General features: G+C 47.9%; 1 protein-coding gene across 4 annotated transcripts in view; it reads left to right on the top strand.

The window, feature by feature from the left end:
- LOC141078101 (phospholipid scramblase 2-like) overlaps positions 1-19062 on the top strand; it is a 112078-nt gene that overhangs the window by 15068 nt on the left and 77948 nt on the right. For 3 of the 4 annotated variants that reach the window (XM_073564938.1, XM_073564939.1, XM_073564937.1), the window contains exons 2-3: positions 359-412; positions 5986-6152. In XM_073564938.1, coding sequence (XP_073421039.1) covers positions 400-412; positions 5986-6152 — 180 coding nt within the window. In that variant the 5' untranslated portion in view covers positions 359-399. The remainder of the gene's footprint in view (positions 1-358; positions 413-5985; positions 6153-19062) is intronic. The other variant, XM_073564940.1, reaches the window with a different exon arrangement.

Genomic DNA, 19062 nt, shown 5'->3' on the forward strand with positions numbered 1-19062 from the left:
TAACCCCATTATTACTCCATATAACCCCATTATTACTCCATATAACCCCCATTATTACTCCATATAACCCCCATTATTACTCCATATAACCCCCATTATTACTCCATATAACCCCATTATTACTCCATATAACCCCCATTATTACTTCATATAACCCCATTATTACTCCATATACCCCCATTATTGCTCTGTATACCCCCCATTATTACACCATATACCCCCATTATTACTCCATATACCCCGTTTATTACACCATATACCCCCATTATTACTCCATATAACCGCCATTATTACTCCCTATAACCCCCTTTATTGCTCCGTATAACCCCCATTATCACTTTGTCTTTTGTGTTTTTAGACCTTTAGACGTTTGGATCCGGTCTCTTGTGCCTCCTGCCCATGTCGTTCAAAGGTAATTTTCTTCCGAGCTCCTGGTCTTCCATTCATCACTGTGTGTCCTGACTGTAGATTATGTGATTATATATGATCACCCTGATACTCTACATCGTACTCCAAGTGTCCATCTGGGGATCTCATGAGTAATCATTCTACTGATCTGGAATCCCTGTAGCCTACAAGAAAATCAGGCCTGGTCAATAGTACGGGAGAATGGACCCGCGCCATAACGGCTGGATAAAGCCGATTCCACAGTTTTTATCAGGAGAACGTTATGAAGGGACAATAATTACATCAATAAATCACGTTGATTGTCCAGTGATTGTGCAGAATTCTGCATTGACGTCTACTCATCTGCTCGCCTAATCCCACAAAGACCTGTCATCGTCTTCTTGACTAATGCAAACTGTAATGCTCAGGAGTAAAGGTCATTTAGGTGACACTGGAGATGTTCTTCCTATTGAGTAACCTGAAGATTTTCATCTCATAGAAGAGCGTGAAGATTTCTGCAAAGGACCGACACTACAAATCCCACCGCTGCCAGCAATTGTCGGGACAATGATGCAATTGACTGACGATTGATGGGAGAGGCAACGGCTACTATTGCTACTAGGCCGGTTATTAGGCACTTTCACGGTGAATGTATAGTATATGCACATTCAATGTCACCCTTGACCGGCAACCATCCAGGGAGTATCCAACACATGGGTATATCATAGAATCACAGAGGTATAGAATCATAGAATGGTAGAGTTGGAAGGGACCATCTGGTCCAACCCCCTGCTCAAAGCAGGATTCGCTAAATCATCCCAGTCAGATGTCTGTCCAGCCTCTGTGTGAAGACTTCTATTGAAGGAGAACTCACATTCCAGCATTGAGAGTGTCAAAGGTCGTCATAAATTTATACTCACAGACTCTTCACAGAAGACATTTGACACTCTCAATGCTGGAATGAATGTGTCACATGGATTTATGTCTTTTTACATCATTTAAGGAATTTGCTCCTACGACCCTGTGGGGGCATCACAACACATTAGGAGACCCCAATCAGAGGACAATAAAACATCCGGACTCCTTATCTATGAACTGGTCCAATATTTATGTTTATCCCTCTCCCATAATCATTTCTGCTTCACGTCACTTGTCTTATCTATTGCATTTTTTCTATGCTGTATTGTGCATAAATACGTGACTCTTCAGATTTTGTATTAGTCTAGCCTGATGAAGAGACCTGAGTAGTCTCGAAAGTTTGCAATGTGTTACCATCTTTTCAGTTAGCCATTAAAAGGTATCAACCACTGAGGACTCTCAATTCTGAATATTCTTCTATCTACTGGCTGACACGGAACAAAGATATACATCTTTCCTGTGTCACCCATCTAATATCTAATCTGTGTCTCCTCCCATTCAGTTTCATCCCATTGCTTCTAGTCTTTCCTTGTGCAAATGAGAATAAAGTTGATCCTTCTACAATGTGACAGCCCTTGAGATATTTGTAGACAGCTATTAAGTCTCCTCTCAGTCTTCTCTTCTACAAGCTAAACATTCCCAAATCCTGCAACCTTTCCTCACAAGACAGGGTTTGCAGACCGGTCACCATTCTGGTCGCTCTTCTCTGAACTTGCTCCAGTTTGTTGATGTCTTTTATACAGTGAGTCCGTAAAGTCATGGAAGTATTACAGTATACATCACGATCCCCGGATCTGACGCCCGTAGACCTTTACTTTTGGGGTTATGTGAAGTAACGTGTACATCGAACGTACCAAGGACATGAATCACTTAGAACAGAGAATCCCAGACGTTCTTCACTCGGTTACACCAGACGTCCTTACCCGTGTGTGGCAGGATCTTCACTATGGTTTGGATGTGTGTAGGGCAAGAAATGGAGCCCACATCGAGCTGCACTGACTAGGTCTGAACCTGGGAGAGGATTCCTTTTATTTGGAGCAGATTTCACATTTCTATCGTCTTTGGTTGCTTTCCAGTGACTGGTCACAAGTGCCCCATGACTCTACGGACACACTGTATAATGTGGAGCTCAAAACGCCAAAACTGGACACAGTATTCCAGATGAGGTCTGACCAAAGAGGAGTAGAGGGGGATCATGAGTTCACGTAATCTAGACTCTGTGCTTCTCTTAATCCCTTAAGGACCTGAAATTTTTCCATTTTTGCGTTTCCATTTTTTGCTCCTTTTATTCCCAGAGCCATAACTTTTTTATTTTCCCTTCAATATGGCCATGTGACGGCTCAGTTTTTGCGGGACGAGTTGTACTTTTGAACGGCACCATTGATTTTACCATATAATGTACTGGAAAATGGGAAAAAACTTCCTAATGTGGTGAAATTGCAAAAAAAGGGCAATTCCACAATTGTTTTTTGGATTTTTTTTACCATGTTCACTAATTACTCACACTACCCTGCCATTATGATTCTCCAGGTCATTACGAGTTTGTAGACACCCAACAGGTCTAGGTTCTTTTTTATTTAAGTGGTGAAAAAAAATCCAAAATTTGTAAAAAAAAAAAAAAAATGTTGCCATTTTCCGAGACCCGTAACGTCTCCAGTTTTCGTGATTTCGGGTCAGGTGAGGGCTTATTTTCTGCGCACCGAGCTGACGTTTTTATTGATACCATTTTGGTGTGAATAAGAGCATTTGATTGTCCATTATTGCATTTTATTGCAACGTTGCAGCAACCAGAAAAACATAATTCTGGCATTTCGATTTTTTATTTTACTAGCTTCAATAGTCTCCATGGGAGACTGGAAGCTGCGATCCACCGATCGCTTGTGCTACATAGAGCAGGGCTCATAGCAATCCGGCTATGACAACCACAGGGGTCTCCTGCCATCCCATCGGCGACCCTCATGTGACATGGACGTCGATGGGTGGGGTTAATGACGCGCTTCCTACGCATGCATGTTAAATGCCGCTGTCAGAGTTTGACAGTGGCATTTAACATGTTAACAGTTGTGGGAAGATCGCGATTCCACCCACGGCTGTTAAGGGTACGTGATAGCTGATTAGATCAGCTGTCATGGCCTGGAAAAGGTGCAGGCTCATCGCTCATCCCATTCTCTAGATGTAATTTTCGTTTTTCTTGCCCAGATGTAGAATCTTACATTTCTCCCTATTAGTCACTGCCCATTGTTCACGCTTCTCTAGATCCTTCTGAATCCTTTCTCTATCCTCTCTAGTGTTTTCTATCCCTCCTAGCTTTACATCGTCTGCACATTTCATTAGTTTTCCTTCACTTCTCTTATCTAGGTCATTTATAGAAAGGTTGAGATATATATATATATATATATATACTTTGGTAGGGTCACAGCCATGCTCCACAATAACCAGAGAAAGCCTTTGTGCGCACGTTGCGGATCCGCAGTGTTTTTTTCTCTGCGGAATTGCACCAAATCCACAAAGGATCGCTCAAGCAAGGTTAATCAGTGGGAATCCAGAATAGTTGTGCATGCGCTGAGGAAATTTCCGTCCTGATTTTATTTCTCGCAGCATGTCAAGTCTTTTTGCGGATCTGCAGCAATTTTCCCCCATTGACTTTCATTGAGGCACGCAAATCCACAGGTGTGAAAAGGTTTACGGATTTGATAAAAAAAACCGCTGCAGATTTTTGTAATACAAATATATCAGGAGGAAGAATACATGGACGGACAATCAAAAATTGGTGCCAATCTTGATTGAAACACATCAACAATGGAGGGAGGACTTGGAAAAACACTTTTTTTTCTTTTACAGTAGTGCATCCTTATTAAGCGAACAAATCCGCCGACAAAGTCACATCCGAATCTGCATCAAATCCACACAAAAAAACACACGGAATTTCCACTGCGTTTTCTACCAAGAGATACAGATTCCGCGCAGAAATTTCCGCAGGCAAATCCGCAAGGTGCGCACATCGCCTAACGCTAGCTGCCACCACTGATTGATTATACAGGCCAATTAGACACATGGTTCAGGGTGCGGTTTACAGAGCAAGAGGAACAGAGCCATTACATTTTATATATTTAACCCAAAATGTAGGCAGTGTTCATATAAATATACAAACATGTTACGAAATGGAGATAATCCAGTATCTGCAGTCACATAAAAATAAAAGGGAGAAAAAAAAGAAACTAGACCTGATGTCACAGGAACGGCGCAGATCTGGAGGAGGGGGCGCTCTGTTTAGGGAATGGCACAGTCCTTACACTGTATCTCTCAGCACTGGATATGGGAGCTAGGACAGAACCTGCTTTTATCAGGTAGCAGCCGCTCCCACCGACCTCCTCCGGTGACCTCAGATGGGGGCTGGTAAATGAGATGCGGACTCTGGTATCAATCTTATGAAGATGCCCCTTGGAGCGCCAAGGTGGGAAATATTAATGCCCTATTTCCTATTACAATTTTAGCTTTCCATACATATGAGATGTGGAATATCCAACTTTATCCACCTGACGGATATTAATTCTGCCTGATAGGCAGGCCGCAGAGCAATGCAAGTAAATGTGTTGTGTTCCGCACTGCACCACAATGCTAAAAATATGTCTCCCGTAGTATCTATAGAACCTACACCTGTCACTGGATGCTCCATATTCATAGCTGGTACGTGGCTCCATCTCATCTGCACCAATGCTTGGTGTGGCTCTTTGAATACAGGAAAGATCGGTATTAACAGCCTAATATTTACTATTCCTACTGACCACTCCGCAGGAGGCGGCAACATTACAGAAAAGGGGTGGTAGAGCAAATGAAAGGAAGAGAGTGTCAGCTATTCCTTCCATGGCTATACAGTGGCTTGGAAAGGTATTCACCCCCTTGGCTTTTTGCCTATTTTGTTACATTACAACCTGTGTGTACATATTTTGTAATGTGATTTGTGTGTGATCCATAAGCACAAAATAGTCTAAGTTGGAGAAATTAGAAAAATATAGGCATAAATTGCACCATCCCCACAGTGAAACATGGTGGCAGCATCGTACTGTGGGGATTGTTTTCGGCAGCAGGGACAGGGAAAATGGTCCGAGTCGAGGGGAATTTGAATGGTGCGAAATATATCCTGAAGCAAAACCTGTTTTGGTCTGTCAGTGATTTGAGACAAAGGTTCACCTCCAACAAGACAATGACCCAAAGGATAAAGCAACACTTGAGTGGCCTAAGAGGAAACGTGTAAATGTTTTGGAGTGGAGGAGTCACAGCCTAGAACTTAATCCAACTGAGAATCTGTAGTCAGACATGAAGATCGCTGTTCACCAGAAGAAACATCTAACCTGAAGAAGCTGGAGCAGTTTTGTCTTGAGGAATGGGCAGAAATCCCAGTGGTCAGATGTGGAAAGCTCATAGAGACTTAGCCAAAGTGACCTGCAGCTGTAACTGCCGCAAAAAGAGACTCTACAAAGTACTGACTTTAGGGTGTGAATAGTTACGCACACTGATGCTAATAAAAAAACCTGTGAAATTCCAGGCTGTGAGGTAGCAAACACAAAAAGGGTTGAATACTTTTGCACGCCACTGTAATTTAGAACTAATAGTGAAGCCATGCACTTATGTTCGATATGAGGGTTGCATTAAGTGTCTAAACTCTTTGACTCTTTGCAGATTCATCATCACCCCAGACTAGACTTCCTGAAGATGAGCCTCCGAGCTACAGTCTCATTGCACCGTATGCACCGCCGGTTACAAGTGCACCATCTGCCCCACCAAGTTATCAACTAGACACTCCAGTATTGAAAGGCCTCCCCCCCGGCATGGAGCACCTTCTCCAGGTAAGTCTTCTGTCACATCTCTCAAGAAGTCTCACAGTTTATTTTTCATGACTCAGTTTCACGACTTGATCTGATGACCCCCTTGCTGAGTGATGAGTTTCCCTCTCTGCTGAGCCACACCCTGTTGGGTCTTTGTCCAACTGCTGATGGTTCGCTTGTCTTTTCTTTCCTTTCTTTGGTTTGCTGCTATTCAGGTGTCTCTCACCTCCTCATTAGGTTCTGACCTATCACATCTTAGGAGGGGTTAACATAGTAATATAGTTAGTAAGGCCGAAAAAAAGCCATGTGTCCATCCAGTTCAGCCTATATTCTGTCAGAATAAATCCCCAGATCTGCGTCCTTCTAAAGAACCTAACAATAACTGTAAGATACAATAATGCTACGATCCAGGAAGACATCCAGGCCTCTCTTGAACCCTTCGACTGAGTTCGCCATCACCACCTCCTCAGGGAGGGAATTCCAGATTCTCACTGCCCTAACAGTAAAGAATCCTCTTCTATGTTGGTGGAGAAACCTTCTCTCCTCCAGACGCAGAGAATGCCCCCTTGTGACCGTCACCTTCCTTGGTATAAACAGATCCTCTGAGAGATATTTGTATTGTCCCCTTATATACTTATACATGGTTATTAGATCGCCCCTCAGTCGTCTTTCTAGACTAAATAATCCTAGTTTTGCTAATATCTCTGGGTATTGTAGTTATTTTTCCCCTTTATTAATTTTGTTGCCCTCCTTTGTACCTGCTCTAGTTCCATTATTTCCTTCCTGAGCACCGGTGCCCAAAACTGTACACAGTACTCCATGTGCGGTCGAACCAGGGATTTGTACAGAGGCAGTATAATGCTCTCATCATGTGTATCCAGACCTCTTTTAATGCACCCCATGGTCCTGTTTGCCTTGGCAGCCGCTGCCTGGCACTGGCTGCTCCTGGTAAGTTTATCATTAACTAGGATCCCCAAGTCCTTCTCCAGGTCAGATTTACCCAGTGGTTTACCGTTCAGTGTGTAATGGTGATATTGATTCCTTCTTCCCTCGTGCATAACCTTACATTTATCATTGTTACACCGCATCTGCCACCTTTCCGCCCAAGTTTCCATCTTATCCAGATCCATCTGTAGCAGAATACTATCTTCTCTTGTATTGACTGCTTTACATAGTTTTGTATCATCTGCAAATATTGATATTTTACTGTGTAAACCTTCTACCACATCGTTAATATGTTGAAGAGAAGAGGTCCCAACACCGACCCCTGCGGTCCCCACTGGTCACAGCGACCCAGTTAGAGAACATCCCATTTATAACCCCCCTCTGCTTTCTATCACTCAGCCAGTTACTTACCCATTTACACACATTTCCCCCAGACCCAGTATTCTCATTCTGTGTACCAACCTCTTGTGTGGCTCGGTATCAAACGCTTTGGAAAAATCAAGATCTACCACGTCCAATGACTTACCTTGGTCCAGTCTATAGCTTACCTCTTCATAAAAGCTGATTAGATTGGTGTGACAGGAGCGATTCCTCATAAACCCATGCTGATATGGAGTTACACAGTTATTCTCAGTGAGATCATCCAGAATAACATCCCTCAGAAACCCTTCACATATCTCACCAACAATAGAGGTTAGACTTACTGGCCTATAATTTCCAGGTCACTTCTAGAGCCCTTTTTGAATATTGGTACCACATTTGCTATGCGCCAGTCCTGTGGAACAGACCCGTCACTATAGAGTCCCTAAATATAAGAAATAATGGCTTGTCTATTCCATTCCTTAGTTCTCTTAGTGCTCGTGGGTGTATGCCATCCGGACCCGGAGATTTATCTATTGTAATCTTATGTAGCCTGTTTCGCCCCTCTTCTTGGGTTAGATTGGTGACCCTTAATATAGGGTTTTCTGTGTCTCTCGGCATTTCATTTTCCACCGTGAATACCGTGGAGAGGAAGGTGTGTAATATATTCACTTTTTCCTCGTCATCTACAACCATTCTTTCCTCAGTTTTATAAGGCTCCTACACTGTCACTTATGATTCTGTTACTACTGATATAGATGAAGAACAGTTTGGGATTAGTGTTACTCTCCTTTGTGCTTCTCTGTCTCTTATTTGGCAGCTGTAATTAGTTTTTTAGATAAAGTATTCTTCTCCCTATAGTTCTTAGATCCTCAGCGGGGCCGTCCTGCTTTAGTAGTGTCAATGCTTTCTTGCTACTGGTAATCGCCCTCTTACTTCTTTGTTTGGCCACATTGGGTTTTTCCTATTTCTGGTCCTTTTATTCCCACAAGGTATAAACCGCTTACGGCGCCTATTTAGGATGTTCTTACACATTCCCATTTATTTTCTGTATTCTTATTTCTGAGGACATTGTCCCAGTCACCAGATTAAGGACATCTCTCAGCTGGTCAGACTTTACCTTCCTAAAGTTCAGTGTTTCTGTGACTCCCTGACAAGTCCCCCGAGCGAAACACAAGTGACACTGTACAATATTGTGGTCGCTATTTCCTGCAGATCTGTTATTCTGTCCGGTCTGTTAGATAGTATTAGGTGTAAAGTGCGGCTCCTCTGGTCGGATTCTGCACCAATAGTGAGAGATAATTATTCTTAGCTATTAGCAGAAACCTGTCGCCTTTATGGGTTTCGCAGGTCTCTGTTTCCCAGTTAATATCCGGGTAAAGTCCCCCATAACAAGGCCCTCCTTATGGGCTGCAGCTTCATCTATCTGCCTTAGTAGTAGACTTTCCATGACTTCTGTTATATTTGGGGGGTGTAACAGACCCCAAAGAGAATTTTGTTACTATTTTTCCCTCCATGTATTTCCACCCATATGGACTCGACATCCTCATTCCCTTCGCTAATATTCTCCCTTAAAGTGGACTTTAGACAAGACTTTACATAAAGACAAACCCCCCCTCCTCCTCTCCGATTGTTACGATCCTTTCTAAACAGACTGTCACCCTGTAAGTTACCTGCCCGGTCACAGCTTCCATCTCACCATGTCTCGGTTATTCCCACTAGGTCATAGTTACCTGTAGATGTTTCTGCTTCTAGTTCTTCCATCTTGGTTGTGAGGCTTCTGGCGGTTGCGAGCATGCTGGTTAGAGGATTTTGTTTTGTTCCAGTCTCCTCCCTGTAGATTGTTTTAGACATTTTCTTCCCTCCCTTCGGAGTATATTGTCTTGGGTCTTCTTCTCCGCACCTCATATCCTTCATCAGTATATTTTCTGGCTTCATGTTCGAGTCTAATGTTTTTCTTCCCGTCCCCTCTTCCTCATTATTTATACTCATCTAGCTCCTTCCTTCTTTGCCAGCCATACTACAAGATTGATGGATGTTTGGATGTTTGGAGTCCCAGCCCCTCTGCTAGGGATTATCTTGCTTGGTTAATCTCTGTTGCTTCTCTCACAGTTTGTTTGTCTTCCTCACTAGCACCCTTTCCTTTCTTTTTGTTTAGGTTCTGGGATTTGGGGAAGTTTCCACATTTTCAGTTTGTATTTTTGGCTATTCTTATTTTCCTCCGTCTTTCCTGTGTGACTGTGTGGAAGTGTGGGGAATGTGACTTGACAGACAGACGTGACTGGTAGAAGGAGGGGACGGTTTGTGCACTAGGGACAGAGATTGACAGGTTAGAGAGGTAGCAGCAGGGAAAGACAGAAAAGGGAGTGCAGTACCGAGAATTGACCACAAGATGGCAGGGGGGAGTGGTACAGGATTTAACATCAGCTTAGGGCTTAGGAATCCGCTTAGTCATGGGGTCGGGGAGATAGGTGCCCGGGTGGGAAATTCCCCTGTGAGAGAGGGGATAAATAGGAGAAGGCAGGGCTCCAGGAGAGATTAGTCCCGGGAGGAGCTCAGAAGAAGATTGGAAAGGGAGAAGAGCTCGGCCAGGGGGACGGACAAAGGAGAGACAGTCAGGGGGGTGGCCCTGACCCGACGGACCGCAGGACAGGCAAGGAGAAGAGACAGTCAGGGGGTGACCCTGACTCAATGGACCGCAGGACAGACGAAGCCCCGGGGGGGTACCGATTGGAAGACGACCTCGGGCAGGTGAAGCGCTGGGGGTAGATTGTTCTAGGACAGCCCCCAATGAAAGATCCGCGAGGTGCGTTACTGCGACTGGAGCTGAAGAATAGGTACCCGGGCCTGGTGATACAGTGGTGTAAAGAAGCTGCGGTGCGTGTTTAGTGGTCGTCAGGAGGACGACAAATAAATCCGGAACTGTTACAAGTGGAAGCTGTCTCCGTCTCGTCTTTGCGTCATCTGGTAAGCAGTGGTCCACCCCCCAAGCCCGGCCCCCCTACCACATTTGGCGTAGTCGGCAGGATGCAGTCTCCGAGCGCGGACAACTAGGGCCCCCGGAACAGCATTTCTTTGGGGGCCATGCTAAGCAATCTACCCAGGCTCTCCGGCAGCAATGCTATGCTGTGGAACTGGACGGAGCGCATGCGTGGGTTATTCAGGATGCATCCGCTTACCCCTGACCTAGAGGCAGAAGTGGCCCTGATGGCGTTGGACAGGGAAGCCCAGGATACCGTAATGTTGAGGCCCCGGGGGCAGCGCAACACCTTCGTCCGGGTGTTACAGATCTTAGAAGAGGCCTATGGGGACCAGACCGATGTGGGGGTACTGAGAACCCAGATGTTTAGACGCATGCAGAAAGAGGGGGAAACAGTGACCCAGTATATGATTGTTTTGCAGGAACTATTTTTAGCCATTGAAAGGAAGGACGGAGTCAGCGTGGGGACCGTGGACGTAACATTACGTGACCTGTTAGTGACTGGGTTACGAGACTCCCTAACAACACAGGCTTTGCGAGAGCGGTTGCGAGTGGACCCACGTCTGACCTTTTCAGAGATAGGGAAGGAGGCACGGGTTCGGGAGCAGGAGCAAGAGGTGACGGTTCCCGTGGGGATGGCTCGGAGTATCGAAGCATCCGTAAATGCCCTGAGCGAACCCCACTGGGTACGAGAGCTGAAGCAAGAGATGTAGAGTATTAAGGGTGAACTGGCCGAAACCAAAAAAGCGGCCACAAGGAGTTGGCCAGGGCCGGGTGAAGGAGGCATGAACCATCATAGCCCCCACCCAAGTCGGTCCCCACGACCATTTGCCTGTACCTGCCCCGCTGGCCAAGAGGAGCAGAGGACCCTGAGCCGCTCTGCCAATCCGCGCTCCGATACCACTGGAGGGCGTGGAGGTGCAGGTGGAACCATGTTACGTGGAGCGCCTGCACCCTGGCATCCTGGTGGCACGCTCCCTGGCCACAGTGCGGGAGGGGACTGTTTTGGTACGTTGTGTCAACCTGGAAGATCACGATATCGCTCTGAAGCCCCGGGCCGAAATGGCCAAACTAGTATGACCATTGGAGGAGATGCTGCCGGACCCCGCGGTCCAGTTGAAGGTGCAGCCCGAAAATCCTTGGGCAGTAACGGTAAGAACCCAACAGACTGCCGTATCCTTGACCCAGGAGAGAGGTCGAGCCATCCTGGAGAGAATGCGGGCCGAACTTTCCGGCCTAGCGCCAGCCCAACTTCTCCAGGTAGAGACACTTCTCGGACAATTTTACAGTGTCTTCACCAGCCACGAGGACGACTTCGGATGTACCACGGCCATCACGCATGGGATCCCCACGGCAGGAGCGGCCCCCATTCGGGAGCGATATCGGCAAATACCACTGCAGCTATACCAGGAAGTGAAAACTCTGTTAGCCCAAATGCTTCGGAAGGGGGTCATACGAGAGAGCCAAAGCCCTTGGGCGGCCCTATTGTCCTGGTTCGGAAGAAAGATGGCACTTTGCGTTTCTGCGTGGATTATCGGAAGTTGAGCACCTGCACCATCAAGGATTCGTATCCACTGCCCCGCATAGAAGAGTCTCTGTCCGCCCTGGGGAACGCAACGTACTTTTCAACCCTTGACCTGGCCAGTGGGTACTGGCAGGTGCCGATGTCGGAGGAAGACAGGGCCAAGACGGCATTCTTCCCATGGGACTGTTCGAGTTCAATCGGATGCCATTTGGGCTGGCCAACTCCCCAGGAACTTTCCAGCGGTTGATGGAGCGGTGTCTAGGAGACCTCAACTTTGAAGCCACATTGATATACCTGGACGATATTATCATCTACTCCGCCACGTTCGAGGACCACCTGAAGCGGTTGGGGCAGGTGCTCGGCCGGCTGCAGAAGTACGGGTTAAAGGTAAAGCCCCAGAAATGCCACCTGTTCCGCACCCAAATCGAGTACCTGGGGCATACCGTCTCGGCGGAGGGCGTCCGACCATCCCTGGAAAAGGTCGCTGCCGTCCAGGGGTGGCCTACCCCCGAGACGGTGAAGGACGTGCGGGCCATCTTGGGGCTAGCCGGCTACTACCGTCGGTTTGTGAAAAATTTTGCTCGCTGAGCTTGAGCTCTGCAGGACCTGCTGAAGGGTCTCCCGCCGGGGCGAATGGTCTGAAGATCCAGTGGCAGCATCCGCAAGAGGATGCGTTTCAAGCTCTTAAGGCTGCGCTCTCGGACGCCCCGGTATTGGCGTATGCGGATTTCTCGCAACCGTTCATCCTACATACCGACGGGAGCCTTCGGGGACTAGGAGCTGTGTTGTCACAGGTGCAGGACGGCCGGGAGAAAGTGATCGCCTACGGTAGCCAGTCACTGCACGACTCAGAACGTAACCCGGACAATTACAGCTCCTTTAAGCTTGAGCTCCTCGCGGTAGTGTGGGCAATGACGGAGCGATTCACAGAGTACCTGGCGGGCTCCGAAGTAGTAGTGCGAAGCGATAACAACCTGTTAGCCCATTTGGAAAATGCCAAACTGGGGGCCCTGGAGCAGCGGTGGGTGGCTCGGATGGCCAAATTCAAGCATAAGATCATCTACAAACAGGGTGCTGAAAACGTGCACGCCGACGCGCTCTCCAGAATCCGACACACCACCCCAGGGCGAAGTTGAGATGACGAATTAGAAACAGACGAGACGCCGTTCGCCCTTACCCCCGCCGCACCTACAGTCAACACGCAGGAAGTGCCTCATCCAGGGCTCCTAGGAGGAATGCTGGAACAGCCCCGTGACAAATGGATTCAGCAGCAACAGGAAGATACAGAAATTGGACTCCTGCGCCGATGGGTGGCCACTGGTAAATTGCCCACGGGCTCACAGAGACATGCTTTAACCCAAGATATGTTGCTAATGTTGCGCCAGTGGGAAAGACTAATCATCAAAAAGGGACTTTTGTATCGAAAAGCCGTGTCACGAACCACGTCGACTAAGATATGGCAGGTGATCGTGCCGGGAGCCCATCTCAACCAACTGGCCCGGGAAGCCCACGAGAAGGGAGCTCATTTTGGTGCTCAAAAGACTTTACAATGGTTGCAGCAGATAGCATACCACCCACGCTTGCACGCTGCTGTAGAAGAAGTTTGTCGAACATGCCGCCCATGCGAGCTCGCTAAACCCCCCGCGCAACGAGCCCCAGTGCAAACTATCGTAACATCAGCCCCTCTGGAGCTTCTTAAGGGAGACTATCTGACTATAGGTCCGGCCTATCATGGGTATGAACATTGTCTCGTTATGGTGGACCATTTCACCAAATTCGCCGTGGTCACCCCCACTCGAGATCAAACAGCGGAGTCGGCCACCTATGCGATTTGTAAGAACTTGATATTCAAGTGTACGGCTGTCCACAACAGATACATTCGGACCAAGGAGCATGCTTCCTAGGAAAAGTCATGGAAGAGCTACACCATCTTTACGGCATCGATAAGTCGCGGACTATGCCGTACCACCCGCAGGGAAACGGAGCCTGCGAACGATTCAGTCGCACACTAATCCAAATGCTGCGTACTCTAGAGAGTGACCGCAAGGCCCGCTGGCCTGAATATGTCCCCGAGCTGGTGTGGGTATACAACAACCGGGTGCATCGAGTGACTAGTTACACCCCCTACTCATTGTTGTTCGGACGGGAAGGCAAAGGAATTACGGAGGTGGAGTTGAACCCAGAGGAGCCCCTACCCTGGACCGGGGTATCCTCGTGGGTCCGAAACCACCGGCACCGGCTGCAGACCCTTCACCGTATCGTCCACACGAAACTTCAGGATCTAGAACACCAGGGGGGAGCACTGCCCCCACCCGTTGACTTTCAGACTGGGGATCGGGTCCTCGTACTTGATCAACGTCCCCAAAACAAGTTAGAGCCACGGTGGGAGGTGAATCCGTACCGAGTGTTGCGCCGAATAAGCCCCGACGGGCCTGTGTACGAAATACAATCATAAGGAGACAACGCGCCTCTAACTCGAGTTGTGCACCGCAACATGTTACGACCTTGTACGTCTACCGATCCCCCGCGGCTCGAACCGACCCTCCAGGTCCCCGACCCCCTACCCACAGTCTGGGACCTGGATGACGAAGAGGACTCCCCTGTCACATTTGCGGGTTGCCCCAGTAGTGGCACTCCAGCAGACCCGGACATCCCACCAGAACCCACTATGCGACCACCCTCCACCACCCCAGAAGACTCCGCGATACCCGAGCTTTGACGCTCCGAGCGGTCAACAGCTGGCAAACCCCCTGAATGTTACGAACAGGATCAGTTCGTATGGCGACAAGGACTGGCGTCCCAAAAGACTAACCCGAGTCTACAAAAACCCTCGCCCGAGGACTGGCGAGCATACAGGGCAGGGGAGTGTGGGATGAACGGCCCCTGTCAAGTGCCCCGGCCGGAACCATGGGAGCAGTCATCTGGGTTCCGGGGGAAACTGTCCCCGGGGGACAGGATTCAGGGACGGACCACTGTGACAAACAGATGGGCTGGGGGAGGGACCAATATAAAGAAGATGGGGAATTCCCGGGGCGATGAGTCATTAGACCGACACAGAGAGAGCAGGAGACAGTGGAAGCTGCTGCAAGGGAGAGCGACTCACCAGTGCCAGGGAGGACGCTCACCGAGGACTCCAGAGGGACGGTACCGAAGCGACTATCTGGGACTTGCTGCCCCGCTTCAGCCTGCGGCCACTGTGGCCCCATTCCAAACCGCGGCCGCTGCCGCTTCCCCTCAGCCCGCGGCTGCGGCCTGCTCGCGGTCACTCGTGGCCGCTGCCGTCCCACCTGAGCCCGTGTCGGCGGCTTGTTCCCCGCCGCCGGCAGCCGCCCTGTCCTCAGGAATGGCCGCGGCAAGTACAACACCGCCGGCGGCCATCACTGTCCCGCTCCGGTCCGCGGCAGGGGCCGGGCCTCTGCTGACCGTGAACTCCCCGTCGCAGCCGTTAGCTGCGCAGGTGGCCTGTCACCCGCCACCACCCATCGCTGCCTCTTGCCCCAAGCTGGGGGCTGCTGCCCAATTGTCCAAGGACCCCGCCGGAGCCTGTGGGGCTCCAGTGTCATCAGTGCGCCGGAGCACGCGAAGACTTCGCCATCGTCTCAGCAACTGGGCCCAGCAACTACTACGCCGAAAGACCACCAACCCGAACGACGAGGGACATCTGAACGGCTAAGTTGACTTTATGATTAAGGACCCGTAGTCGGCCATACCGCGGCCCTATAGTGACCGGCTATTGCCAGAAGTAGTCGTGTTCTATCGTTTGGGTTTATTTGTATTGGGCCCTTGCGAGTGCAACCCGTGTTCCCCCTTTTTGCCGGTCAGGCTCGGAAAGTCACCTCTAGGCCCATAAACGTTATTACAAAAACACCAAACCGTCTCGCGACTCGTCACTGCATCCTGCATACCTGCTAGTACCACAGAAGCGTTCATAGGCCTGTGCCTCATCCTCAGAATTATGTTTATTGGTCAGCCGCACAGGACCACCTGCTTCATGGTCTCTGTGCCCACTCACATCGCTCTTAGCATTTATGCTGGCTCCTTGGAGGGGATCCTTCACAACATCCCCCCGCAGCGTGATTCTCCTTTACTACTTTCACTAAGCATGATATTCACATTCACATTATCAATTTTTGAAATGCAAGACATATCAGATCTGGGAGGGTTGCCAGGGATGTAGTGAGCAGTCAACCATCCCAGATCAGTTCCCAATAACACATTTATGAGGGCATTCTCCAACAACCCCATTTCCCTTATCTCCCTCTCCACACTACAATCCAGGAAAGCCCCGGACCATTGGTAAGGGATGGCGAGCGCCCCCAATACCAGTGACAGTCAGGGTTTTCTCAGGCATGAGTTCTCCCGGTAACAAAACTCCGGATGACTGAGGGTTTGCTCGGCGCCTGTGTCCCTAAGACCAACAGTAAAGGTGTTGACCACAGTAGTCAGTTGCAAATTCTCACAGGCTCTCCCAACCACCCCACCCACAAAAAGAATGGCCCCCGGGCGTGAAGGTGTGGGGTTGTTCTTTTGCCTCTCCTTGCAGACAAGGCTGATGTGACCAGTTCACACGCAGGTATAGCGCCGCTGGGAGTCAGATGCAGACTGGGTGCTGGAAGATTGGGCAGGACCCCTGTGATCCGGCTGGCAGGAGCACACGGTGTTAGGGCTGGCGGAATGCACCAAATTAAAAATTAATAGTAGGTGCGTTCGCAGCCCGGGGTCCACCGTGTAGAGGTGGTACACTGCTGCTAAGTAATGGCGGAAGAATTAAGCGGTGTGAAACCAGTCACACGTGGGTTACGTCACCCAATGTGAAAAGGGCGAACTCTGAACCTGCACAGAGCCGCACCACCGCTGAAAGTAGATGCCGGAGCCTGTTAACTCACAGAGCTCGGCCAAAAGAGCGCACAGTGTGCAGCCACCGAACTCTACCCCAAGGACACGGGGTTAGAGTCCCTCTAGGCCCACTGAACGCGCGGCATCGCTGCCGCGAGCGCCAGGGCTGTGGAGTCGGTAAGCCACAGTTGCGACTCCGACTCCGACTCCTGGATTTTATCAGGCTCCGACTCCGACTCCGGCTCCGACTCCGACTCCGACTCCTTCATAAATGGCCAATTCATAACAACAAATTTACTGTTGTAAAATATTAAACATCGTGCTTATTCAGTTTCTCACCATCATATAAGTAATCAGACCACTTAGAGCAAAAACTACATTTATTAGAATACAATTAGAATATAGCAAATAACTTTTATAAACTTTTCTAAACTGTAAGTAAATATGCCATAAACACTTTTATGCAGTTAATAAGAAGAAATCTATAAATTTGTCCTCAGAAAAAGTATTGCCTCTGTCAGATCCTCCTTCATGGATGCCCTCAAATCTGATCTAATTATTTTGAGAGCAGAGAACAACCTCTCTACACTAACTTGTGTTGGTGGCAAAGCAGTAACCACTCGGGCAACATCTCTGACAATGTCAGGATACAGAGGAATCGCTTGTTGCACTGTTATTTTTGATGAACGGTCAAATTTCTCAATTTCTTTTAGTGTACATGAAAAATTCTGCTGAAATGTACTGGCTGTGTTCCTTGATGGGGATGACTCTTCTATGCGGGAACGCTTTGCACGGTCCTTGTGATCCAAATATTTTTCGAAATTAAATTCTTCATCAGTTGATGATGAGGGTGAAGATGTGGCAGGACGACCAAATTCTTCTTATTCCTCCTGACTGTTCTGCAACCCTTTCATCCTTACTGCTATTTCAAACAGAGCTTCTTTTCCTTTACTTAGCTGTTGATCATCTAGAAGAATCCGATGCATTGGGTCTACATAAACAGCTGCCAAAAGAATGTTATTTTGTAATAGTAGCTCCTCTCTCCGTTTCATTGATGTAGCAATGCCACTTGCAATTAACCCTCCTCTTTGGGACAGGCGAAACATCAGGTTCTTCCACTCCTTTAAGAAAATACCTGGAGTTAAGTCCTCTGCTTGTAATTTTTTAGTCACTGTAAATGGGTGCTCTAGCAATTTTTCCAGCTCAGTCACCTGATTCCACTGACTTTCATTTAGTGTCAGTTGAGGGTTAGCCATGTCTACAAGAAAGGTTTTCAGTTCAACCAAGCGCTGAATCATTAAGTAAGTACTGCCCCATCGTGTGGCTTGATCAATAATTGCCCCTTTTCCAGCACGTCTCTTCAAAATTGAGTCAACTTTAGGGGTTCTGGCAACAGTAGCCAAATTTCTCACCTTGCCAATCAGTGCAGCAGCATGTCCTTCTTGCAGACTGTCTCTTATAGCCAGCTGTAGCGTATGCACAACACAGCGCATGTGATGAATGAAAGAACATATTGACACAGTTTCAACAAGATCATCTAAACTATCATGTTGCTGTTCATCTGAAGCAACTTCAGTTTGCTCCTCAGTTACAATACTGTGTTCCTCTGTTTCAAACATTTCTGTGTCTGTGGACCCAGAATGTTCTTCTAGCTGCTGGTCACCATCATTACTCTCATTCATTAGCTTAATAGTACTTATCATATTTGAAGCATTGTCAGTTACGACAGAAAGAACTTGCTCTTTTTTAAGTTCATAGTCTTGCAGTACCTTTTCCACCAAGACCTGGAGAAACTCACTGGTGTGATGAGCTTTGGTGTCTTTTACTGCCAATGTCTTGGTAACTATTTCATTTTTGTCACAAACAAATCGGACATTGATGGCAAAATAGTTCACTCTGTGACGTGTGCAGGCATCCATTTTAAGAAACAGAAAGCGTCCCTTGAGAGTTTGTTTAAGTTCTTCCTTTTGTTTAAAAGCTTCTTCGATTACTAATTTTCTAATACTCTCTCTCCAGAGAAACACCAAGCTTGCGGGCCATTTCCCCATTCAGACACATAAAAGCTGGTCGTGAAAATAATGAAATAGGCACACTATCCTTTACAACAAGCTCTATGATCTGTTTTTTAAATGTATCTACTGTCATTGTCACAGTAACTTTGTCACTGACAAAATATCTTGCAACTGATGGCTGCAAAGTTCTCTGCTCCTTTGTTTGGCTGGAAGAGCTGGGCACGGGTTCATTGGTTTGGATGCAGTCTTTCTCATCCACTGCTTTCAGTACTT

The sequence above is a fragment of the Dendrobates tinctorius genome, unplaced genomic scaffold (genome assembly GCF_039654945.1).
Source record: "Dendrobates tinctorius isolate UK_male_01 unplaced genomic scaffold, ASM3965494v1 ptg000502l, whole genome shotgun sequence".
In the NCBI taxonomy this organism is placed as follows: Eukaryota; Metazoa; Chordata; class Amphibia; order Anura; family Dendrobatidae; genus Dendrobates; species Dendrobates tinctorius.